Source organism: Epinephelus moara, chromosome 20 (genome assembly GCF_006386435.1).
Source record: "Epinephelus moara isolate mb chromosome 20, YSFRI_EMoa_1.0, whole genome shotgun sequence".
Classification (NCBI taxonomy): domain Eukaryota; kingdom Metazoa; phylum Chordata; class Actinopteri; order Perciformes; family Serranidae; genus Epinephelus; species Epinephelus moara.
This window is the reverse complement of record NC_065525.1, coordinates 14,461,518-14,488,648: the sequence shown is the minus strand read 5'-3', so window position 1 is coordinate 14,488,648 and position 27,131 is coordinate 14,461,518. Positions and strand designations below refer to the sequence as shown.

General features: G+C 41.6%; 1 protein-coding gene across 5 annotated transcripts in view; it reads left to right on the top strand.

Moving 5' to 3' along the window:
• The window catches only part of fgd4a (FYVE, RhoGEF and PH domain containing 4a), a 66,876-nt gene that overhangs the window by 15,297 nt on the left and 24,448 nt on the right, over positions 1-27,131 (top strand). For 3 of the 5 annotated variants that reach the window (XM_050072819.1, XM_050072822.1, XM_050072820.1), the window contains exon 2: positions 25,008-25,088. In XM_050072819.1, coding sequence (XP_049928776.1) covers positions 25,008-25,088 — 81 coding nt within the window. Of the gene's footprint in view, positions 1-8,804; positions 9,213-18,466; positions 18,637-25,007; positions 25,089-27,131 lie in introns of those variants that run through there. The other 2 variants (XM_050072826.1, XM_050072821.1) reach the window with 2 other exon arrangements.

Sequence of the window (27,131 nt, the reverse complement as noted above, 5' to 3'; positions counted from 1 at the left end):
GTAAGTCATCCTTTGGACCAGTGCCTTAAAGCTGCACCAATCAATATTTCAGTACAAACAATGGGTAAAAACAATGTGTAATGTCAAAGGGGGCCACTTGCTGTCATCAACTCAGCATTTGATGATCCAAATGATCCAAATCAGGTAGCATCCAACTACCTAAGGCAATAAGTACTAGCCAATAAGAGGGAGAGAAGGGCGGACCGTACCCTTGCCTTCCTAGAAATAAACTCACTACTTGCACAGCACCAGACAGCAGACAGACAAAGTTAGCAACTAGCTGGTGAAGCACTTAGCAGAGGTTGATAGAGAGCAAACCAGAGCTAAACGAAAAGCAAATACAGGATATATGTCCATCAGGTGCCTAGATATACAACTCTGAATTCATGCTAATGTTGCTCTGTGTCTGCTGGATTTGTGAGTAGGTAATGGTTATAGACATTTTCTCCATAGCAAGATTTATGTAGTCATAATAAGGGTGGGGATATGGCCCTAAAACAATATCACGATATTTCAGGGTATTTTTGTGATAATGTTTCTCGACAACATGATAAATTAGTTAAAAAAATAAATAAATATTATAACAAAATAAGTGACATGGTTTTACATGTCATCCCTAACAGTTTGCCTTCAAATATTCAGCAAAAAAACAAAGCAAAAATGATCTAGATTCTGTATACAATATTAATTGTTCAACAAAATAAAATCTAACACAAATTACACATTTAAACAGCTCCCAAATACAAGAACATGTACCCTGGGATCTATATATTTAAATCAATGGGTGATTTCCTTCTTTTAGCAAAATCCTGAATGACTGAGAGTTTTTTGTTCCACCTGGACCTTTATGCTAATACCATTTCTCCTCTATTCATCACGCTGTAACCTGTGACAGGCTGTTATGCCACTGTAACTACTGCACATTCACATATATGTAGTTTTTCTGTTGAGCCGCAAGCGTCACATAGGTTTACATTACTCAAAGGTTTATGACAAAATAACTTGACGACACTGACTCTTGTGTGCACAGCGAGAGAGGAGAGGGAGAGAAGCTGTGCTGCTGCCAGAGGAGACGCTGAAGGAGTTCCCTCTGAGCAGTGACTGTGCTAAAAGAGTCTGAGAAGTCCGGGGCTTCGGGGTGCCCAGGCTTAATGATATTCATATGATATTTCATATGATATCAAAAATTCACACTGGTATTATCATGAACAAGATGACATGGCACACCCCTAGGTAAGAATATGTCAGTGATGTGTTAACACTTTGTTCCACCGCCCCCAAGTGGCCAAAAAGACACAAATGAAGCTTGGTTTCACGTTTTTGATTGTTCTTTGGTGCTATTGTTTTGTTCCTTTTAATACTTTTTTAAAACTTTTTAAAAGTAATTTTGATAATTTAATTCAATTGAAATCAATTGGATTGTGGGCAAAATGTGAGATTTAATGCATAAAATCTATTTAAATAATCAGCTATCTGCAAACTCCTTAACATTAAGAAAGATAGTATCCGTGCAGAAGCCTTCAAACAGAACTGAATCAGTGTTTTGACTTAGTAAGTCCATGTTAAAGTAACAGTCATTGGTAACATAGTGTTAAAACCATAGGAGCCGTCAAAAAGGAACTTGCCTAAATTATAAAACACTTAAATGAGGGAGAGAGAGGAAGAAAAGAGAACAAACGCTGAATTAAATAACTGCCATGACGTCCCTCAAGCTTGATCCAACGCACAATTAGAGACTTAATTTATAGTATTACATGATTTATTGGACTGTTTGTCGTTTAATGTGCTTCTGCTACTTTGCTGAAGGGCGATCTGACTAAATGATTTCAGAAATTCAACAAGGATCACAGCGAAAGTAGTTTTAATCCATGTCTAGGAAACACCCGCTGCCCAGAACATTTCTAATTAAAGGAAAAAAATGTGTCTGAAGATATTAAATTCCATGCTGTTTGCCAAATCTCCTCACATCCTGATAAAGGATATGAGATTTGTCTGAGCATCCCAACAATGAAATGATTGTGAGAGTGGATTGAATAATTGAGAGGATTGCTTCCCTCTTAAATTTTAGTTTGATTTGATAAACACAAGTTTAAATTACAGAGTTGGCGTATAAATTAAATCATACTTTCAACAACAGCTCAACAAGCCTGAGTGGGTCTATCTAAAGCGAGTTCAGACCACTGCTAAACAAGAGATTATATTTTCTTCTCTACTACCCAAACGTCCACACAGTCAGGTATGAGGATGTGTGCACGTCGGGGCATGTGAGAGCTTCAGGGTCACCCAAGTGTGAAGAGGAGAGTTGATTCTGGGAGAAATAAGGTGCACGAGAAGTCCGACATAGTGGTCTTACATGATGTGTTTCATTACTTTTGAGTTTTTGCTGGATACCAAGAGAGGGAGTTAAAATTAGGCAGAGTGTGTGTGCATGTGTGTGTGGAGAGATACAGAAGGGATTCTTTAAGCTGACGTTCACAGTGTGTGACAGCAGATAGATCTGTGGTTGCGAAGCAGCGAGGAAGGGCTTATCTACCACCATGCAGCGTGTGCATTAATTGTTTGATTGCATTTCTCATACCAAGCGGTGTGTATGTGTGAGTTAGTGTCTGTTTCTGCATTTATTTGTCTACCTCCGTGTGTGTGTGTGTGTGTGTGTGTGCATGCGCACGCTCTGCACATAAACCTAGTGTAAATTAAATCTATGGATTTGTGGATTGTCTTCATGTATGTGGACCTGCTGTAAGGTAATGCCTGTATATGCCGGCGCAATCATGTCAAATTGAATATAGAGAATACTTCAAGCACGTCCATTATTCACTGTCTGAAAACCAATACTTCTGTTAAGTGTCACCATGGAAACAATAGGCCATGCCGCAGATAATAATCAATGGATGCGCTGGCACATTAGAGGTATGATTTGCTAACAATATTCAAATGTTCACCACGCCCCACATGCCTGACATTCTTCTGAAAGTCATTTCCTGGTAAAATAATGCTCGGCTCTTTCAACTGGCAACCGCTGACGGCAAAGGCAAAAGTAATTCTGTAGTTTTATAATATATATTATTTTTGAGATAATAACAACATATTTTTTTCCTTGATAACCCAAATGAGGCTGGAGATTTACCCTCAGCTCCTCCTGTGCAACAGTGCCACGAATGTTAAACAAATGCTGCAAGTTTTTAACATAATTAGCACCAATTAGGCTGAAAGCTGACAGGGACAGTAAATCAGGATAAATGTAACACAGAGTTTGTTAGAGGGTTTCTTTTAATATCCTCACTTGTCACTTTTGGTTAGGATAATTACTGCTGTGCTTTATTAGTTCCTGAATAACTGTGTCTGGCTCAGATACAAACAACACCACAGTATTAGAATCATGAATTTCCGCCAGTTTTAAGTTTATGTTCACTATGAATCTCCCAATTATTCTCTTAAACTTTAATCTATGGTGTTAAAGTCAGCAACGTGCAGCTGTGCACAAAATTCAGTTAGGGTTGTTTTGTTTTTTGTTACAGTGGAGAAAATGAAGAAGAATTACGTTCATTTATTTTAAAAAGCAGTAACACTGCATCTAGAAATCGGCAATTAATTCCTGCTTGTAACAATAAAAGTAGGCTAGTCAAACATTTGCATAGAGGAAATAGAAAAGAAAAGCAGGAACATTTTTCGGCCACAAGCTCTTTGTTCTCCGTGACGAGTGTCATCACATACACACATGTTGGTTGTTTTTTCGGCCCAGTCTGAGGTCACATAAAGGACTCGCACCTGCCTCTAGTAATAGAAACACACTGATGTTAATAATTGTTAGTGTGTGTGATGTAGATATTTCCAGAGTCCAACTTAGGTTAAAGCGTGTTGATGCACAATCTTTTTTTGATCCACCGCGCTTCATCTGAATGTTGCAACTTACTGGTATTGGAAACTAGATGATGTCAAGCGGAGCATGATATGATCTCAAACACGGCATTGGGCTAATCTGATTAGCAAGATTTAGCTTACAGAGATCAGCCAACACAGTTCTAAAACTTCAGTTTTGTACCTTGCACTGCAATGTTAGACTCTAACAACAGAATTTAATGAATAAGAATGTATTTATTTGGTTTGTGGGTTTATCAAAATGAAACACACTGTGTTCCTGAACATACATCCCTCAACAGTCGGCGCTGGACAGTAACGCATTAGGCCTACATGGTACCTCATTAGTTACGTGATTACTTTGTCTGTAAAGAGGAGTGTAAGGGATTGAAAATCAGTACTTACATTATACAGAGGGGAAATACGCAGTTACTTGGACTTTGTTTGCTTTTTTACTGGTAGCTTGTGTGCTCCAGAACAGACTGCTGCTGGACACGTTAGCTTGGCGTTGGGGCTGGACTGGAGGTAAGAAGAGGTGGTTAGCCTCTACCAAGAGAGGAAAAATGTGCCTCCCAGTGACTAAAACTTTGTTGTAATTATGTTGAATGTTGTATCTTCTTAGCTTCAAGCTAGTCACTCTTGCTATACATTCAGTTGGTACCCTTTCACAGCTTTTGAAGTTTTGCAAGCGGTCAGTTCCCAAGGCTAAGCTAACGTTAGCCATTAATAGCTGCCTGTACACTAAATCAAAATGTCTCGTATTCTAGATCCACATGTGTTAAATATGTGCACTTTTGCTGTTAAGTAATTATAAAAATAATGTCATCTTTTTTAATGAGTAATATAATTAATAATTGATAGCATTTTTCAAGTATCTTGCCTAACACTTATGGGGCGTTCCAGGCAACCCGTAACTCATGTTTTTACAACCTTCTACCCGGAAGTGCTCTCAAACGGCAGTCAAACCCATAATTTACCACCTGTGAACTCGTACCAGATCAATGTACTTCCAGTTACACTCTCTGACGTCACACAGCCCTCTAAACCAATTACCTTACTCCTCTAAACAACAATGGCAGCCCCATGGATGCGGTGTTGATGTAGGTGATACACAGCGAGAAATAGACAAAAATAACCCTAATGTTAACGCATTATTGGCAGCCACTCTAACAGCTAGTTTCCAGTACACACAGATAACATAAAATAAAAAGTATAATAGCATCTGTGACCTTGTGCGCCGTTTCTCCTCCTCTGTTTCGCTCAAATGAGGAAGGAACCGGCAACTTTGGCGATAGAAATAATCATAAACAAACATAAACCCCGCACAGTCAACCATGTTGCATTAATTCTAGTGCTGCACGATATGCAAAGAACTTACTGTTGCGCTTATTCTTTGAGATATTGTGATGGTGATATGTCATGATTTTAGTGAGAATGCTAATTTTTGCATTACATTTTCACTGAAAAAAATTCAAATGATGATGATATAATTTTTGCTGGTGGCGTCTGTACCAAAGAAGCATGGTCTTTTACATCTGAAATATGATTTGTGGGCTGGGGCTGGGGCATCACTGTAGCACCACAATGCTTAATGGTGTGTTGTGTCACTTTTTACCTTCATCAAAAAGTTGCAGCTCTACATTACACCCTGCATTAAAACACAACAGAAGTGCTGCATGTCACAGCTGTGCTTACCATGGAATCAAACTGTCTTCTAGTATTGAATGTTTAGCTTAATCCAGTCACACCATGTGTTTTTGTGCCTAGCTGCAGCTTGTCTGACCTTAGAGCAGCAGCACTGACCTGTCTGTGGGCTCTGCAGTAAATGGCCAGACAGAAACTGAGCATAATTATTTATGTAGCACCCTGATTTTCTGCATGTGGTTTACACACACTTATAGTCTGAAGAGACATGCAAGCAGCACGCATACCGCTGCTGGTGACGTCTGGTTGTAGTTATTGACTGTCTCGGCCTTTCCGGTCACTAATTACTGTGTTGTGTAATGAGGCCTGTGCAGGCTCACAGTGTGTATCAAAGCGTGTGTGACACTAGAGAGTGTATGTGTGAGCAGGTCGTTTCATGTAACTGCTGAAAGGTTTTCATTTTAATGGGCATCCGTGTCCGGCTATGGTTACAAAGGGTTAACGATAAAGGATGTGTTGGATCATTAAACAGAGAATCAGCAGCCCCATGCTGGATTTCCAGCTGCGGTAAATGGGAAGCGAGATGAAAAAGTAGATCAGAGGAGAGGAGATCGGTGAGGAAGAGTCGGAGGATTAAGGTTAATAGGAGAGAAAGGCGTGAAAAGATGCACAGACAGCAAGAAGAATAGAAAGGAGGTTAGGACTGTGATGGCTGCCAGTCTGAATTAGAAAATAAATGGATAAAGTGAAGCTCCTTGACATAAAGAATTTTTCACACAAGCGCTTAGGTGTGACTGTGTGTGCATTTGTGTGTGCATCAGATTCAACCAAAAACATGTTTCTTCACAGAACTTGTGAAAGCAGCACTTCTCTCTGTGCCACTGTAACACTTATCGGGGCCTGCAGGTCATTTTCACAGACAGGTTTGACAATATGAGAACAACTGAGCGCTCTTTCTCACCATGTCAACACTTCAACCACTCCACCCAACCACAACGGAGATCTCTCTGCTCTGTAGTCCGCTGTATTCTGCTGATGAGCACAGTTATAACTGAGAATGGAGGAAGGAAACACAAATAACTATACATCTACTGCATCTATTTATAAAAAGACTCTTACAGTCCCAAAAATAATTTTACATGAAATTAATTTTTCATATTTTCTTAATCTTGCTACTCAGCTGGAGACTTGAGTGGTTCTCTACGGGTTGTCTGACTAGCAGGGCTTATGAAATCAGGTCAAAACCCAAAATATGAAGAAGAAAAAACATGCAGCGTCATCAGGCTACAAAAACTTCTTAGTTCCTGAAATGGGGACATTTTAGAGGCTTTCACAAGAGCTGTAAACGTGAAACTTGACTCACACCCAGGTCTTGACATTTGAACTGGACTAGACTGCTGTGAGACTAGACATACTGTAGACCTGACTTGAGACTTGAAAGCTAAAACATTCATGACCAAGAGTCTATGCTATGCTGAGGGCTCTTTGATGCTGCATTCAGACATAGCAGTGCTTTGAGGTGAATGCTAACCATGGCAACATGCTCACTTACTGCCAATGCTTTGACAATGATCTTTAGCAGGAATGTTAACATGTTCAGAATCTCAGTTAAGGATGTCAACATGCCAACATTTGCTAATTCACAATAAGTGGCAACATTTGAGGCTGAAAAATGAAGCCAGTGCAGAAGTGCCAAAAATTGCAGTTCCTGGAGTGGCCCCTTGAGGCTGGCTGCAAAAGTGAGTCAATCCCAATAGACACTCATGTTAAAATGCCCAACTTTACAGCAGAAATAAACATGTTTACAGCCTGGTACAAAAAACTATTTAGGCTAATTTCCTCGTTCATGACAACTGAATCGGGTGAATATTAATAGAACTCTCCAGTCTACATTTTATTAAGGCTTAAAGTCACACATAGTTAAGGGTGTGACTTCGTTGACTGACAGGCTGTCTGCAAGGCGCTACCACACTCTGTCATATTCACCCTTCTTATCCACAGCTCCACCCTCTCGTCCAAATATGGTAACTTCTGGTCATTAAAAACCAAGATAGTGATGGCCAAAGTTATTTTTATACAGTCTGTGACTAAAACCAGAGTACAGTGTTGTTTGTTCAGGTATTTGGTAGTTAAAGTTTAAATTTTGACCTGATGATGTTGCTCTAAGAAAAGTGAAGGGATCACCAAAGTTACCGCAGTTCATCTGGAGGGGAACATGTACCTGCATCAAATTTAATGGCAATTCATTTGACAGTTTGAAAGACATTTTACTTAAATTCAAAAATGTCAACCATAAGGAAGAGTTAGGAGATCACCAGACTCAGTAGGGTTCACCCTTTGGGAACCAGGAATGTTTGCAACATTTTTAGATATTTTAGTCTGCACCAAAGTGGTGGACGGACCGACACTGCTGCCAAGAAAAAATTAGCTGCGGTCAGGCTAGACTTGCATAGCCACATGTCTTAAATAATTTAGTATTTTAAGGACTGAATATAATAGTTTGAGCTTTGTATTAATACACTTACTGACACAGTTTTGAAAGCAAAGTGTTCATTTTAATGGTCAGTTTTCACAGACTAGCAGTTGGCCTATCAAGACTTTTAACTTGGACTTGCACTAAAAGACTTGGGACTTGACTTGAGTCTTGCTTTGATAAGACATGTCAATGGAACTTGTCTTAAATTGAGTTGGACTGGCCCCAAAAGACATCTATAGACAGCTCTGGCTTCCACAAGGTGGATCCGTATTGAAATCATGTCGTAATACTTGGTTCTTTCTGCAAATGTTTCTCTTTGTGACTCCTCTACCGAGTGTGTAACCACTGATTTGGTTGTCATGGGCAAAGGAGTGGGTGGACTTTATGTCTACATCTCCCACTACCTCCAGCCTACACAGTGGTACTCAGTGTGAACCCTGGAAGAAAGAAGTTCAAAGCACATCACAGAGGCCACTGAGCGGTATGATGACAAATTATTACTCAGATTCTTTAAACCTTTACTTCAGGCTTCTACTTTGTAACAAACACACACACACACACACACACACACACACACACACAATTTTTCATCATCTCTCTCTCAAGATGCCTTTCTTGTGTCACCTCCTCGCCTCTCTTCCTGGAGGGGGTTATTTTGTGTCACGCTCAGCACCTATATCTGCTATAGCCACCAGCAGCAGCAGCAGGGACAGCATATGAGTACGGCCATTGGCTTCTTCCCCCTCTCTCTGGCCCTCCCCTCACCCAACACAATGGGACTGATTGTCCATGCGACACACACTCACACACAGAGGGGGCTTTACTCTTGGGCTGAGTGTCGCTCCCCCGCCATATGCCCCATCTCCGCTGGAATGTGATTATCTTCACTCGCCACAGAGAGGAATGAGGAAAGGGTAAAAGAAGAAGGAAAGCATCTGAGGAGGCAAGACAGGAGGTTGAGTGAAAGGGCGAGTCAGTCTGTCACTGACTGTGCAAGTGTGTGTGTGTGTGTGTGTGTGAGAGAGAGAGAGAGCGAGCGAGAGACAGAGAGAGGGAAGGAAGGGAGGATGCAACCAATGCAGCGAGGCAGCAGTTTAACACGAGCCTGAACCTGCCAGCACGAGCGACAGAGCACAGAGATAGAGGAGGGAGACGTCTTTTCACTTCAGTCTAGCAGTGGATTTTAATTCCTTCACTGGACTCGCTGATCTCACAGGACACAACCTCCACTAAGGTTAGTGCCTCTCTCTTTTTAGACCGGTTTACCAGTCAGCACTGGAGCACTGCATCCATCGAGTACACAATACAGCCATGGGGCGTTGGGTTAACAGAGCCGAGAGACAAAATGTGGGTGGTTCATGACCACAGAGACACTAAAACAAGGGGTTTCTATTCTGCACACACACACACACACACACACACACACACACACACACACACACACACAGATGTCGCCTGCTGAGGCTGATGGTTAACAAAGAGGGGAGGACATATCACAAAAGATAAACCCTGGATCTCACCACAGGATGTTCCTCTGGAGGCTGCTGTATCTAAGTGTGGCAGTGGTGGCTGTGTGTGTGTGTGTGTGTGTGTGTGTGTGTGTGTGTGTGTGTGTGTGTGTGTGTGTGTGTGTGTAGGAGAGAGCTGTGGGTACTCTAAGCAGTCTGTGGGAGCTGTATTGGCTGGAGGGGACTATTAATTTTCTTTAAGGCGTTGTTTACTGAGCCTCTCAGCTGCAGGCTGTCTCAAGACATGCACTACACACACAAGCACACACAGCCTACTGCTGCTTATTTCAGTTAACTCTGTTTGCCATGATTGGCGTAATCGGCCTCAGCTGTCCACAGCGAGCTGTGGGAAAATATGCAAGAGTGTGTGCGTATGTGTGTGTGTGTGTGTGTGTGTGTGTGTGTGTGTGTGTGTGTGCATGTGTGTGTACATTGTGGCTTGCTGCTCCTGAACAGTCTGCAAACAAAACTATGATTTAAAGTCACCTTGTCATTACAGCTGTAATACAATCTCTTGATGACAGATGTAATCCTAACCTCTGCTAGTTGCTGCACTCTATCCTCTACACCAACAGAGGAAAATGTCTTTGTAAATAGTATTTATTAAAAAAAACAACAATAAATTGTTTCAATAATGACTTTTTTATTACTAGTCAAATAAAAGAGGAAATATGCCTCATGCCTTTTTTTTTCTCTTCATGCTCAATCTCCCCACTCCATCTCCCCGCTGCGTGCACTCGCAGGAACTCATTTGGCTAGCTATCTCTGCAGTTGAAACCATTAACTTTATCTGCAGCAATATATTTTCTGTAGTGCTTCCTCCTCTCTCTAAGCTTTGCTCCCCACACAGGCAGGCAGTAGCAGGGGTGTTACCAGACCCTGCTGTTTGTGCTTCGATGGAGGTAACCATTCAGGGGTCTCATACTAACAAGGCTTCTTGCTGGATCTGTGTAGGAGCCCACTGAAGGGGGTTCCTCCAGGATTAAGAAAGTTTAAAATGGAGATGGTTCTGTGGCTCAGATATAAATCAGTGAGGGGGTTTTAAAGGGAAGACTTGCTGTTGTCAGTGTAAAAGCTGTCATGGAGGGCTGGGGGTTGGTGTTGTCAAGATTGAAGGATGTGATTGGTTGGGCAGGGTATCAGCACTTGATAACTTTTAGGTATTGACAAAAATAACCTAGCACCAAGTGGTATCAGACTTATTGTTCAATACGTCTGGTGTCCAGATGTAGCAAAAAAAAGACTATTTGTTTGGTTTTGCTTGCAGCCAATCACGGCAAGCGTTCTTCAATTTAATGCAGCATGTAATTGGCCCGCCACTGCAACTACAACCCATACATTCTGTGATGTGGTGAAGTCGAGCCCGATGTATTTGACGGAGTTAGCAGTTCAGCGTGCCGAGATGCCACCAAAAAGTTTTAAAGTACAGTGGTATTTTATGCAACTGAATGCCTCGATGGGTATTGAGTGAAGTTGAAAAAAGGGATCACAACTTTAAGGGTACTGGTATTGTAATTTTTTAAACATTACCAGCCCTACCGGTTGCTCACTAGACTTACCTATCCGACATATTCATAGTTTTCATCAGAGAAAATGAATCACGTGCCAGTACATGAGCCAGTGATCCTGGATTGCAATTCTGCTCTAAGATGTTGAATTAACAGATTCCGGTGGGCGTTCTGGTGGATTAGTGGGCAAATGCATGTGCAGATTTGTAGGTCTGATGACTCACAACATGTCCTCTTCATCACCTTTCTCTTCAATCCCTTTTGTTATCGAATGTAGTGGAAATGCGATTTATAACTGAGGAACAGAGGTTACGTCTAAGCTCGCTGTATCGCTGCTCAGGGGGAAGGGAACCTATCATAAAGGCGGCAGGGGCCAGGTACGTGATGTGAGAGCATGTTGTTTCTAAAGAGAAGCTAAAAGGAGGAAGGAGTGCTGAGAGCCTCATCACAATGAATACTAATGTACACGCAAGGACATACTGTAAACACTACAATCCAAGGGCCCTTACTTCCTCACACATTTTGGCTTGTCCTTGCATTTTATAGTGGATACTTGTGTGTATGTGTGTGTGTCTGACGTGTGGATAGAAGTCAACCCCTGCCCAGTTTCTGACTGTGCAATGCTCTGTCAGCAACTGCAGCTTCGTTCTCCTCACCTTTCCTGCTTCCTTTCTCTTCCCTTTACCTTTTGGATTAATCTGTTTATTCCTTTCCTTTCTTTCTAAAGGGAAAATGCTGTGTCATTCCCTCGCACAGGCCTCACTAGGTTGGTTTGTGGCAGCCGATTATCTTGTCATTTTGTCCAGTGGTTTGTCTTTCTGCTGAGCCTCCTATGACACACCAGAAATGCTGATACTGTTTGACTCTTAATTCCTCCAGGACGTGTCAGATTAAGTGCTGTGTGTGTGCGTGTGTGAGCGTGTGTGCGTGTGTGTATACAATGAAGCAGGTGACTCAGTTATGTGCATTGTCGGTTTAAATGTACAGAGTGCAGATCTTGGCTTAAGAGAATATTTTTGACATGCATGGTGACAGAAATGAGGAAGAGGGAATTTAATTTTGGTTCAAGCATGAACAGTCAAAGAGGAAGTTCGTGTCAGTTTAAATGTTAAGTTAGTTTCTCTCTTTCCCTCTGCTTCATTAGTGCCCCAAACTTGGCTACAGGCTAGCCCACAGGCTTGCTTTCAGCATTGCAGGGTTTTTCTGTGCATTCCAGCTCTGCGCTGAGAATATGGGCTCCAGTGCCTCCAGTCAGAGGGGCTCATTCATACCGAGTACAATGATCCTGTTTGAGCCACAAGTTTTTACCCACGCTGTTTGATTGGCATTATATTCAGCATCTGTTTACTTCATCCATAATGCATTGAGCCAAATCTGTTTAGCATTAATGAATCTCTGTTGCTTAGTGTTTCCTCAGTGCGCTGGAATCAATAGACTGAGATAAACAAAGAGACATAGACAGATCAAAATGAAGAATTCATCAGGAGTGTTTTCATTTGAATTATGATGTGCTGAATTAATTGACGGTTCACTAAGCACCGACCCCCTTTGTTACTGTTGCTATGCCCGTCAAGCTTCCCATTCTCTGCAGATTTACCACTCAAAATGAAATAATCGTTTTTTGTTTTTTTTTAACAATGGGTCCTTGATTTCAGATGAAGGTAGACTAAAGCAAGCTTCTCATTTGTAGCCGGCAACCTTGTCCTGAGCAGTTGTAACTTGCTAATTAAGCTAAGAGTAGCTCTGTGAGTTGGTTTAAAAAGTTCTCTCCAGATGATTTTTTAATGTTTCAAGCTCGTTTTAAAACAAGAACTCTGAAAAAAGGGTCTCAAATCTGGTGGCTACAGACACCATATTGCGCTTAAAGATTGATGTTAAAGCTGCATGTCCCAGAGAAATAATCCATGTAGAATCACAGAGATAAAGAAACAGCTTTGTTTTGCACTGCAGAGCCAGTTAGTCTGAGTATTACCACAGGGAATTACCAAGTTTCAGTGACACTTGAAAATCTAAGACTCTCTTTTCATTCTGTTCTGTTTGAATGCTTAGCATACTGTGACAAGCAGCAAAGAGATAAGATATATTCTTTACTGTATTTTTGAACAGTATGTTTAAATTTTAATGTTACAAAAGGCTTTTGGGATGAGGACTATAACCAGTGTACATGGCAAACTTAATATGATCTTGGATAACAAGTTTTGCTGAAGTTGCTGAATCATGACGGAGTTTCTAATGCTACGGCACATGCTAATGTGTGACAATAATACTGTACAGTGGAAGTGCTTTCGTGAACTGAGCTTCTTCTTCTTCTTTTTTTTTTTGTTTTTGTTTTTTTTGAACACATAACTTCTAACCATGGCTGTATTAAGGACACAATATTGGAGGCAGGACTCTGTTCATTCCTATGAAAGTTGCTCAGTGGTACATGAAACCAAAAATGCTCGATTTCCACAGTATGAAAGTACCTGGATCATATGCATTGTGGGGCCCATAGAGCAAGCACTGTAGAAACTTACAGCCACCGAGCACGGTCAAGCACAGTTCATCGACCAACTTCCACAGGCTGAGTGTCTGACTTTCAGTTTAGCCCTCTGTTAACTTGAACAGCAATTCACCTGGTTTACAAATGTCTCTTCCAAATCTAAGTCTATGGGAAAAAGTCTTTTGGACCAAACGGCTTCACGTGACAAACACCGAAAATTGCAGTACCACTGTTTTAGCCACCACGAAAATTGGCTTCAGAAGCTATCGCACTTCCTGGGGGTTTGCTTCTAGCCCCACAAAGTTTTTGGTGGTAAGCTAGTAGCTCATCATGCTAACGATTGCAGGGCACAATACATTGTTTTTTATTGTCATCACGATGACAAGTATCAGTAGAAGATTGCACTTTAAAATGTACCTATCAATTGGTAAATAAAAGAATTTTGGAAATGTTGCTGAGTTAGGTCTGCTGTTAGCAGGACATGCTAAGATTTACAACATATGTTAGAGTTATGTTTTTTTTTTTATCAACATCATGATGTCATCTTGTACGATAAACACATTGTGAAGACTACAGGATATTTTCAGTCAAAGAGTAGGCCTTTTCGTAACTCACTGTCATTATCTTTTTTATTGGTGCCTTTTGTGTTCAGTTCATTTTTCCATTTGGTCAATATATGAATGTTGGAAATAATTTCCTTTCTTTTTTGAATTCAATAAGGAATTTGTTTTATTTTAGCAGTAGCACCAGAAAGGCAGACCTGAGTAACATCTTATTCTCAATCACAAATAATATCATTATTGCAATATTCACGTTATCGCATATTGCGAGCTTTTCTCAAATTCTGCTGCGATAAAACATACTGACCATCTCTTACACTTCTGCTCTTCTATTTGTCTTGGACACCACCATCCAAACCTTTCATATCCAGAGTATTGTGACCACAGCCCCATGTACACCACGTCAACATGTGTAGAAAGTGAAAGCTTGACCACGCCTAATTACCGTTGCTAGGCTATATTTGGACAGTCGCTGGGTTTAGCAAAAGGTCAGTGAGGCTAAAGTTCAGTAACATTACAGTTTCGTTTTTAACTGTATATTCAGGACAAACAAATACTCTTGTCATGATCATTCCTGGAAACGATTCAGAGCCACTGCATGAGAGACATAAGCTTCTGAAATGTTGTTGACAAAATATCCATCCACCACGGCCTTTCATAAATGCTTTGTGCTGTCAGTCCTCCTGTGCACAAGGCCCCAGCTGTGCGCTCTGTGCCTCTTACCCAAAGCATTGCAATATTAGCGAGTGCATTTCTTTGTTGTCATCATCAGACAAGGCGAATCGTAGCCAGCATCAGATGAGTAACAACAGCTTACTCATCAGCATCAGATTGTGAGAATTTCTCATGGGGTTATTTTTGGAGAGGGAGCTATATCTGATGTTCAGGAAGTCATTCACTTTGAACTGATGGAAAGTGGAATGGTTATTTCTGTAAACATTTTGCTTAAAAATGGGTCGCATTGAATGGAAACTCGATTATAGCAAGACATACCCTTGGGGCGTAACTTCACTTAATGAATACAAATATGAGTGCAGCTGGGGTGCTGGAGTTTACTGTAGTGTATTGCTTTAAAATCTTACATATTAACAGAGTAGTGGTCTTTTATGCTTCATATACGTCACTTTTTACATATCTGTGCTGGATCTGGGAGCCCTTTCAAATCCATTCGGTTCAGTCTTATCATGAAAGAGCATGCTGTGAATAACCGCTGTTGTTCATTTATGAACAGACTGGCCTGCTGGGGCCCAGTCAGACGTGGTGATTGGGTGGACAGGCTATTGATTGACACATTTGGAAGCTCCTGCCCAGCAGCTGTGATCTGTTTTCCAAGGTAGGCAGGCAGGTCACAGGGGGGAGCAGGAGGAGGACGTGGAGGGGGTAGAGGGAGAAGAGATGTGTGGTGAAAGGGAAGGAGGTAAGAGAGATAGATGTGGAGAGAATGACTGCTGCCTGTCGATGTTATCGCATACTCTAATTCCAACAATCGATCCCTTTCTCAGTGCCCAGTGACCAGAGTCCACTACCTCTACACTGTCATTTGGATCTCAATTATGGGACTTTCCTCATCTCTGTTACTTACTCTGTTTTTGTACAAATTCACTTAAGCTTGGGACTCAACGTTTTTGCCATCTGATATCCAAACCACGTTTAAATCTTTAGTTGTGTTCTCTTGGGATGATGATCATTGCAGTGACAGCCAGGAAACTAAACTTTCTTTCCCTGTCTTTCTCACTTTTTCTTAATGTGTTCCCTGAAGTACCAACAGGAAGTGTTTAACAGGGGGGGCCGCCGATGTAGTTCAGGATCACAGCACACCCAGTGACTAACTTGGCCTGCCCTCATTAGACATGGGCCAGAGAGCACGTTCAGATCATGCTTAAAAGCTGATCTTCACATGCTGGGGCCGTGTAGGCAGCACGCTGGGAATCAGAAAGTAGATGGACAGCGTCTGCACATGATGTACGATTTTTACAAGGCACATGTTTAAGTTAGTGGAATGTGAGGCAGGCTCTTTTATAGCAGATAAGGGAGATCTTCTGGAGGAATCTTAGTTGTGTTTGCCAAGGAAGACCCATTTTCCACTGCTCAAATTTACTAAGAAGTAACTATATCTACTGTTAAAACAAAACCCTACCTTTTAGGCTTGTGACTACTTATTACAAGTTATGGCCTTAATAAAAGATGAGCTTTTTTTTTTCAAAGGATTTTTACAGGCCTGAAAAAGTGAAAGTATCGATAGAGAAGAAAGCAAAAGGTAAAGCTGCACCAGTCACTGTTTCCATATTAACAATGGGTCAAATGAGTGCGTAATGTGACAGGGATCACTTGTAGTGACGATCCCAGAGAGAGAGAGAGAGTTATCATCTGACTCTGCAGCTCATTCTTTGCATTTAAAGTGTGCAACTAATACTTGATTTCACACTCACCAAATCTAGAGCTGCAGTGATTAGACAATTGATCAACTTTCTGACTGAAAGAAAATTAATCGCCAACTACTATACTATACTATACTACGCCAACTTTTGATACTTGATAAATCGCTTTAATCAGATTTCTGCCTCTTAAATGCGGGAATTAATCTTGAGTCTTTGGGTTTTGGACTGTTGGTTGGACAAAAAAAGCAAATTGAAGATGTGACTTGAGCCCTGTTTCCACCAAACACTTTCGGTATGGGACCTTTGGAACCAAAAGTAACCTTTCAGACATGCTACCAAGACCCCAGGTCCATCTAGCATTTAAACCACAAACAGCACCCTTAAATCTGGACGGGGTTATTGTCACGCACTGCTCCGTCCAGCGCTCACTGTATTTCCTCATAGATGGAAGGTCTACACGTCAATTATCGTCCACAGAACCATGTTGCATGCCGACATTTTCAGAAACATTCAGAACAGTTTGCAGTGAGAGTCTCTCTCGATGGGATATTTAAAAATAGCAGGTTTGTGCATTTAGTCCTTCTCAGGCAAGCGCAGCTGACAATTTAGAGACTAAAAGATTCATCGTTTAACCATGAAGATAAATTGGCACAGCAGTCAATAATGAAAATAATCATTAGTTGCAGCCAAACTGAACTCAGAGCTTAATTTTTTGGCCACAGCAGGCAGCTGCTTTCAACTAAAAAGCTCTAAAAACCCGCTGTACTCTACCTGCCCAGCACTAAACAGCAGACAGACACAGTTAGCGGAGACCAAAACAAAGCCTAAAGGAGAGTGAATCTTTGACTTCTAATTGCCTGGTGGGCACCACTGCACAAAAACATGCTGTACAGACTTTGCTAATTGGCTTATTCTCTGTACAAGAACTCATCACAGGACTAAATTGTTAGATGGAGGGTAAACTACATCATGAGCTGGAGACGGGAGTCTCAGCTGGTTGCCTTGACCACATAAAGGCAGTACAAGGCCTTTAATTTTCACTCTATTATGTTTGTGGCAGAGAACCATAACTCTGTGGTAATTGTCCATTATGGAGGGACAGGAGAGAGGGGAGACAGACGCATCTGGTCTCATTCAATAGCCAATCTCCTCTGTGTCAAGCATGAAAACGTCAGACGTGTGCTCACACACACACACACTCACATAGACACACACATTATCACTATGAACCTCATGTGTGATTAAAGGGGTGTGACTTGGCATATTAATACATTCTCTCTCTTCCATTATTTATGAGTTACATTTGAATGGTATTTATCTCGATCTAGGGCAGCCATGCAAATGAAGCTGGGGTTACTTTGCATTCTTGTGTGCTTATGGGCAGAAACAGCCTTTTTGTATATTTAATGGTATCTATTTCTCATCATTATTGGATGATAAGTGCAGACTGTCCTCTGTGATTTAGGTTTCTTAATTTTAGAATCTCATTCATTTCTGCTGCAGTATATCAGGGCTGAGATTAGGTTAAAATTGGGCTTTGGGGGGTTTGTGCAGTCACATTTTGTGTAATATAGTTAGCATGTGTGAAAATACAGTTAGGATGCAGTGGCACAGGAGCAGAAAATAGGCAAAAGAAATGTGTTTAACATGGGTTGTTTGACTGTTTGGCAGCACTGCAGATAGTTAAATATTAACTGTTACGGCTGGTTAATTTTCATCTCTCTCACTTCTCCATGAGCGTGTTCCTCTCCCCTCCCTCCTCCACCTCTCCTCACTGCTGATTTACAGCGTTCCCACCCTCTCTTTTGGTTTCTCTTGTCTTCCCATTCTTTCCTCCCACCCTGGGGTGACTTTGTCCTTGAGTGTTGGCTCACCCCAGAACATTATTATGGAAATGGTTAAAATTGACCGTGAATCATCATCTTGAAGGACGACTTCCCTCCCGCCTCCTCCCCTCCTCCTTGTCTCTCCCACACCTGGTGACTCTGGTTTCCAGGGAACCGGTTTGTACAGTGTCGAGACAGGTACTCCGAAGGTTTGATGGGTAAATACAGACATGAAGTAACCAGGCGACAGGGAAACTTGTGTCTGAAGATCAGACTGTAATTTCCTTATAGATGCTGATAAAACTGAGTTGAAGAGAGATTTTGAGATGGATAAACATTGGGTGGTTGACAGGCCCGGGAAAACCCAGCTGTACTGGAGAGGAATGCTGCTCACAGGTATTGTAGAGATGTTTCCTTTTGTTTGACAGTTCAGCAGCTTAGAAACATTAAGACTGTACAATTTGTTTTGGTTTCAGTTATGAGCTGTGTGTGTGAACCACTGAGAAAAGAATTGGAGGAAGCGCTGGTTTTAACACAGAAACCCACACACGCAGGTGCTGCCTGTGGATGCATCAGTGTGGGTGCAGTCACCTTAAAAACATTTCAAGCATGTAGCGTATCTGTTGTGGAAACCGTGTGGATAATTACTCATGACATGTATAAAGGTCAATCAACACAGTCTGTATTAAAGTTATGGTGATTACAGCTGTGGATTTTTACACATTTGGTGCTCTGTTGAGTATTTACAGCTGCCAAAGGTGTACTGTGTGGGGGCTGAGTCAGAAATTGAACTACAGTAGTCTGGGTGGCAATCTCTAGGCACCTCATGATTCAGTTTGATTCAGAGGGCTGAATGTGATTATAAAACAAATGTATGGATTTCTATACATGATTTTTCTTTTTACTGTGTGTCTACTTGCCACTTTAAAAGCATAATATATCTGTATTCTGGTTGGATTGTGTTCACCAGCGGTTACAAAACTTACACGCAATCATAATGTCAAGACATTACGAGAAATTACTGATTATTGACTTTCCTGCATCGAGACATAATCATGACGCATCCAATGCCAGCCTTACAGCAAATTACTTTTCCAGCGATTTTACTGCCGCGGACAAATTTTAAATTTTAGTATAAAATAAAAAGAGTTTTGTGTGAACTCTCGTGATTGTTTGGTGTAAGATGGTCAGCAAACTGTCTTAAAGGCTGTCTTTGTCCAGTCTTTTTTGTTTCTTCTTGTTCCGACAAAATCCGTCATGTTTATTGAAGAATAACTGAACTCCCTGCAGCATCAAAGAAGAAGCAGGTTAGACGGTAAACACGGAGGGGCCCTGAGGGGATGCAAGAGCATGAGCAAGTATCGGTTCTTTTGCAGGCTGGTAGTGAGTTGAGGCGTCCAAAGTTACGTGTTTTTGTGGACACAAGAGGAAGTGTTAATATGTCATATTTATTGAAGAGAGTTTGGCGTAATATTTTCCACCAGGAGTAAGATGGGTAAAAACCTCAAAAGAAATCTAGTTGTGGTCTTGTAAAGGTAGGTAGGTAGGTAGGTAGGTAGGTAGGTAGTGACCTTTCAAGATTTCAGTCTTTGCAAAATCTTATTGTGTGTGACTAAAAACTGACATTGTCTTTAGATGTGAGAGGGGTGTCAGCCTTTCGTCAGACAAAGTCCTTCAGTGTGTGGGAGACATAAGAATGGGTATTTTCCTCTACAGTATGGAAACTTTTAGGGTAGATGTCACAATGACGTCAGTTCTGTTAGCTGAAGGCAAAACATAACTCACAGGGCTGTAGGCTATGAGTCTTAAAATGTCGTCCTGTTGTGTTATTAGGAGCCAGAATAGAAGGAGTCATGGTTTAAAACTTAAATTCTTTCATTTAAAAGCCACCACTGCCCGTCAATAAAAACAAAGACAACTATGGTTAAATGTGATTAGACCAAAGGGCGGAGGCGATCATCAAAAATGCTCACATGTGCAGCGCACACGTCATATCAGGTTAATGAAAGAGTGTTTACTTTTGTAGGGATGAATAACGTTCTGTGTATTATTATCATGTCCACCTAATCAGAAATTGGAGAGGTATCAAGATTGGATTTCTCCATTACGCTAAATTTTCAGCACATTAGCTAACGTTAGCTTTGATAGCAAAACAAACCGGAGGAAACCGTTCAAGTGTCGTCTCCTTTGTAAGATTGGTATAGTAATCCACCATAAAGCCAGCCATCCCACCTTCAGCAATCCTGTCAAATTGTCCATCCACTGAGTAAGAGCGTACAGGTCAACCAGTCTGGTCCCGTCGGTCAGTGTTTACTTATTCAAGTAACACTAAATTCAGTGTGGCGCTCTACATTAAAATGAGAGTTCTGTTGGTCGAAGAAACAGAGCATTATATTTCTACATGACTTAATGAATGGTTTTGCTGCTCCGTCTTCCGTGTCCAGAGTGCACACTGCCAGTCTGAGAGTGGATAACCAAACAGTACATTCAGACAGCACTCCAAATTTATGAACGGTCCAGTGGAGTGAATGAGTACTTTGCCTCATCTTCCTCCATTGTCTAAAGCAAGCCAACAGAACTTGATAGCTAGCACTAGCTAATGTCTGTGGAGAATTGTTTTGCCTCCAGCTAAGCCCCACCCACCAAAAAAACGTCATACTGTTTACTAACAGTAAGAGGGTCTATAGCATAATGCCCAAATTGATTAGCTTTATGTGCTTTGATAGTTTGTGGATCACAGTTGAGGTCGGTAGCACAGAGGAATAAGCCGTATCAGACTATGGCTACATTTCTGAAAATTGGCTTAGGAACATTTAAATGTGTGTTTTGGTCTTTTCAAAGAAACTGTTTACTACAAGAAAAAATCAGAATATATTGTCAGCCTCATGTTTTAGGATATGTTGGAGTTTAGTTCAGATAATTTATTTTTTCTGTGTGTTATTGTAGTGATATGTGTGTTCTTTCATCTATGCAGGATATTTCCATTGTGGGGTAATCTTCTATTTCTGCTCTGACTGGCATCTGCTTCTAGTGAATACAGGGCATGCATAATCTGTAACACATTAAATGGCCCAACTCCACATTTTCTGATGGGAATTACAAAGCGGCTAGAAGTGTTGAAGAGTGGAGCGAATGCGAGCAGTGACAGTGGAGAGACGAGGATGTCAGTCTGTGTGTTGACTGAAGGTCAGACTCGGGTCATTAGTCATTTGGTGTTTGATGCGGCAGCCGTCTGTCGTCAGACTTGTGTCGCTATAGAGAGGGTGAATGTAAACAGAGACGAGGCAGCTATCAACAGCGGAGAGATAGACTCATGATAATACCTTTGTTTACAACACCTTCGGTAGTGAAATACAGCGTGTATATACACACACAGTTCTGAAGATTTGATAAATGTCACAGCTCATTAACTGACCTTTATCTGTCAAGGAGGAGATACCTGTTTGCTTTTGATCATTTGATCAGCCACTATCATTACAGCTTCATATGAATAAAACAACCACCAATTTATAGCGGTATCAGAATGGTGGCTGACATTTTCTTATGTAATACCCAGACTGCTTGAGGGGGAGTGAAAGCTTTAATTTAGAGAGTTGATTGGATTGCTGTGAATTTAGCAGCTAAATTGGATTTTTATTCTCCTTGAATGCCACCATTGGAGGATTTGCTGCAGTTTGCCACCTGTTTTGATGTGTGTTTAATTCATGATGCTAAGTAGAGGAAGCCCAAAGACGTACAGAACGATGATGTGTTCAGTATAAAGCTGACATGACAGACATGCGTCAATACCTTTTATATTCACTTACAACTGTGCAGTGTTGGTCTTTTCAAGTAAGCTTGGTTAAAAAGAAAAGGGCATCAATGAAGAAAATCGACCCGTTTCTTTTACAAGATCAGTTATTTCATTTCTTTTTTTTTTTTTTATTTCTTAGAATTACTGTGAATTTGGGGAAGTTTGAGGCATCTCTTGTTGGTCGCTTTCAAACAGTTATCATGATCACTGTCAGGATGGACGCATGTCTGAGTTTCATTATCAGTATTCAGACTTTATCGTCAACCGTATGCTAAGAGTTGAGACTTCAAGATTATGGAATATGAAAAACAGGAAGTTGACAGACAGGAAGAGGATGTTTAGGGTCAGGCCAGTAGCTGGACCAGTAGACTCTCCCCATCATATATCATCATTGATGAAGGTTTCCCCTCACACCCACATCTCAGAAGCCCATTCATTTCACCTTTATATTCTCCATGGATGTTGTCACTTATGTTCTGGGGTGTGTGCCTTTTTTGAGTGTGTGTGTGTGTGTGTGTGTGTGTGTGTGTGTGTGTGTGTGTGTGTGTGTGTGTGTTTTTAGTGCTGACATAGTAACATATCCCCCACTTCAGGAAACAATAGGTAGCGTGTGATGACTCTGGTCACATGGCCGAGAGTCTGCAGGATGCTTTTGATAAGCTGCTTACGTGTTTTACAGTAAACTCTGAATAGGGAACTTATATAACTGACTAGGTCCAATTTATGTATTGTTAAGTAGGTGTGTGTGTGTGTATGTGTTTGTGCGTGTGTGTGTGTGAACAGCAGGCAGGCCTGTCATGAGGAGTCCAGATGGTGGGTGGAGAAAGCCCTCCTTTAATCCCTGCGCCAGGATATTATACCCCCCTTCGCACACACATGCACACGCTTAGGCACATGGGCGCACACACACACACAAAGTCATTTGTACCTCCTCTTAAGTATTTGCACGACCCCACGCTGAGTTTGTCCACTTTTCCTTTACGTGGCATTATCCACTCACCATTATGTCGTCTCAGTTCAGCCCTGCTGTGCTCGTATATCCTAACTGACACTCAGCTAAATACTTGGTGCAAATCATAGTTTGGGGTATTAAGAGAAACACTGAGAGTGTTGCATGGACAGTCTTAGATTAATTAATGACAAAATGTGTGGGGATAGACTGAGGGAACACAGATACTCAACTGAATGTCTTAACAAAACAAAACTAAGTAGTGATTTTACTGCTGATTGATGGTTTAAATGGAAATAAGCAAGGTTTTTGCTTTAACTATCCCATTATGACGTAAATGCTAATTGCACAATGCACTGGCTACAGAATAATGTTACTATCTGTGTTTGGATTGGTTCCTTATAAGCCTCACTTTCACTATGCAGCTCCATCCGCCACTGGGTACCATTTCCCGGGAAAATGAAAGCTCAATTTACGGTACAAAGGAAGTGCGACAACCATTACAGGAAAAGTATGGTGCTCATTTTTCCATGGTAGCTGATGTCATGTAATGGTCAATGCAGTTACTATCCTCATTACAAGAAATGACAGGCAGTGTAAAAACCAAAGTAACTGTGGAAAATAAAGTGCAGTGTATGTTGTTGTTGGTAGTTGCTAGGCTCTTAGGTCTTTGCGACAGCGGCAACAATAATACCACTTGAAAACACTCGGGAAGGAAAAGTTCAAAAACTGAGCTAATGTGATGAACGTAAGCCCATCTTTGTGTTACAGTAATCAGATATTGAGTTCCTTAATTATAGCCTGATTGCTTCAGGTTTTAGTTACATGTAAGCTTATATGTATTGCACCTTTATTTCCGCCACTCCTTATGGCTCTTGTAAATCCCATCTGCGGTGTGTTTATGCCTCCTATGCACAGGTGGAGAAATGTTCCCAGCAAAACTGAGTAGCGTGACCTCAGTAAATCCAGTGAAATACATAATCAGCCTCAGTTGACATGTCTCCTAATATTTGCCAAATCCTCCATTAAATGCATCAGCAATGAGGAGAGAGGCTCACCTTGCAGACACTCACGAAAATGACAAACAGTAGCTCCAGCCTGATGCCTCTGCACATGTACTTGGTGCAGTGTCACATCTGCGCAAAATAATAATCTACAGCCATGCTTTTCTTTTGCTTTTTGTCCTAAAATCAAGCTAGAAGTAACCTTTAAGGAAAATGAGGATGAAAGATAATAAAACAGGTTTCTCACGGTTGTGACTGGTTGGTATCGCTGTCGATGTCATTGCCAGCACAGAGCGAAACAAAAGTTGAATGAATTGAGGTCGACTTCAGATTGTATGGTTGTACAGCTGTTCTATTGTGCTGTGTGTCACTTACATGTGTTGCTGCATGTCAACAACTACACTGATGACATTGCAGCTGTGATGCTTCATATCAGATGGAACGTGTGTGTGTGTCCCTTTTTTATTGTGTCTGAGTTATATATATGTGTGTGTGTGTTTGGGGGGCTTCCTAATACTCATGCGAGCCCATCATTGTTTTTACGAGCGTTGCTATTTTCTCTTTAATCTTTTATGTGCATATTAAACGGCTGTGTTGAAAGAGTGTTAGCTCTCCCCACAGACTATGCCCTACATATCACAGACAGACTAATTAGGGTTTCTATCTCCAAGGGGCGGTATATTCCTCTTCATTCTCAAAACAAACACAAGTCTACTCCTGATCTTGATAAATGGTGCTACCAGAGGAGCGCCGCAAAACTCTGGCAGCTTTTGCCCTACACCAGCTTCGTGCATGTCCAGCATGTTGTTTTGGCTATTGGAAAATACGGAATGGTACAGCTGTTATTCCTTCATCCCTTAGTTTCATCTCCTCTGTCTGTCGTTGCTGCTCTTACATAAAACATGGGGTAGCCTGAAACATTTTGAAGCTCCTGCCTCAGATGCGGGTATTAAAATACCCTCCTGTTCTCAAGTTTTCTCGTATGTCTTTTTATAGCGAATCTTGTGTTTTGTCGTTGCAGAGAAGAAAGACAAAGCTGGCTACTTCCAGTCCAAGACTACAGATGAGGCCTGCGTGGCGGTGAAAATCGAACACTCCAGAGGTGGGCAGCATCACCATTAACTCACCTTACACTTGCTTTTGTGCTTGTTGGATCATTGTCTTTGAAGTGCAGTTTTATTTAAATGAATTTGTCACAGAAAGCTCCACTGGTCATGATGGTGATCACTGATAGCTTTATCGCTGCAGATGTCTCACATGTGCACGGGGGTTATTCATTTTCTGTGGTTTCCTGTCTGTCTGTATTTGTGCTGGTGATGACGCAGTCCTTTTTTTTAATACCTTTTCTTGATCCTCATCTTGTGATGTGTGGGAGGTAGCGCTGCCACAAGCCGAATTAAGATGCATAGCTTTTTAACCTGTCAGTCGCCACCTCTGATTCACAGCAGGCGGGCTGCACTTATTTGCATTTTGAAGTCGATATCACGGCGTGAGTTTGAAGCCTTTTAGTCCTTTTTAAACTTCACCAAATCTGGTGAGACTTCCTCCTTCTTCTGCGCAAATCAGCAGCTCACAGCGAGGCAGGGGTGTGAAGAAAGCTGCTGGTCTCTGCTCTATTTTTATATCAGAGTCGTGTGTCTGTGTGTGTGTGTGTGTGTGTGTGTGTGTGTGTGTGTATGTATGTGTGTGTAGCTCAAAGTCTGCATCTGTGTGATGAATGGGTGCGTTCCTCCAGTCCCCAGTGTCTTCCTATTTTCACCTTTTCTCATTTTCTCTCCTCTTTATGTGTCTCATTCTCTCCTGTAAATCCCTCCCATCTGGCTTTTTTATCTGTCTGTCTTCTCTACACTTGTCTAGTTTCATCATGCCCTCACTTTTCCTTCCTTCCTGTCTGTTTCATCCTATTCTTCTTCCTAAAGCTTTTCCCACCTTCTGCCCTGAGCTCATCCCTGTGAAATAATATCACAGTGTCTAGTTCTCTCTCCAGTTCCCATTCTCCACCTCCCTTTGCCCCCCATATCTTCCACACTCCCCACACTCCATCCTCTTTTTTTCATCACAGCCCCTGACAGTTTTGTCCCCCCCCCCCGGTGTCTGCTGGTTCAGAGCAGACTGGGGTCCTAATCTCACGCCGGCCCTTGGATTAGAGGATGAGGCAGGGTTAATCTGAAGAAAGTCTGGGTAGTTGAACAGAAACAGCTAATCCCCCATGCCTGGTGGTAACGGTTATCTGTCACCCTGTCTGTCACTCACTCACTCACACACACACACACACACACACACACACACACACACACACACACACACACATGCACACTGTTTGTGCTAGCATGGTAGACTCAATGAACTCTTCTTGTACCAGAGCAAAGCCAGACATGTTCTTTAACTACACACTCTCTAATCTCATTGAGTGATGTAGGGCACCAGAAATGGTTAGAAACTGGGTTTTGTGTATCATTTTTTGTGTTGCTTGTGTGTGACTATGTAAGTAAGGACAGAAGCAGCAGTTACTTGCAGTTTATTTTAGTATGTGGCATGTGCCTCTGAAAGTGTTTTACCCATTTTAACAGTATCAGGAAAGCATTTAAATGTGAAGGCCCAGATTCACCAAACCAACATCAAAGAAACGGCAACGAAGGCCAACCATTGTATCAATTTGCCTGTATCTTGGCCAAAAAGTTGCACCTGAACACACCGCAAAAACTACAGCCAATGGCCAGCTAGCTTGAACGTTCTGCACCAGCGTGAGAGGAGATAACACTCCATACCATCAGGTGGCTGTAGTCTGTATTAGTCATTTAGAAAGGGAAACCAGAAGATCAACAGGATGGATCTTCACTTCCATTTCTCTTCTCGTACTAAGTGAGCTGAACTGCCAATCAGAGTGAAAACTAGGGTGACAGATGCTCACTGACGGCAAAGAGCATGGATACCAAGAGGCGAAGCTCAATAGAACGCCCCATAGCAACAGACTCGCCCATGGTTTTGTCCTACTGCCGCCATTTTGGACTGTCAGCAGACCGCAGCAGACCCGCTTGCATACAAAAACACACAGACAAACTGAAGTATATTGCTATTAATTATGCTTACAATGCTACTCACCTCGTGATAGCTTGGTCACAGCTGCTTTTTCACGTTTTTGTAA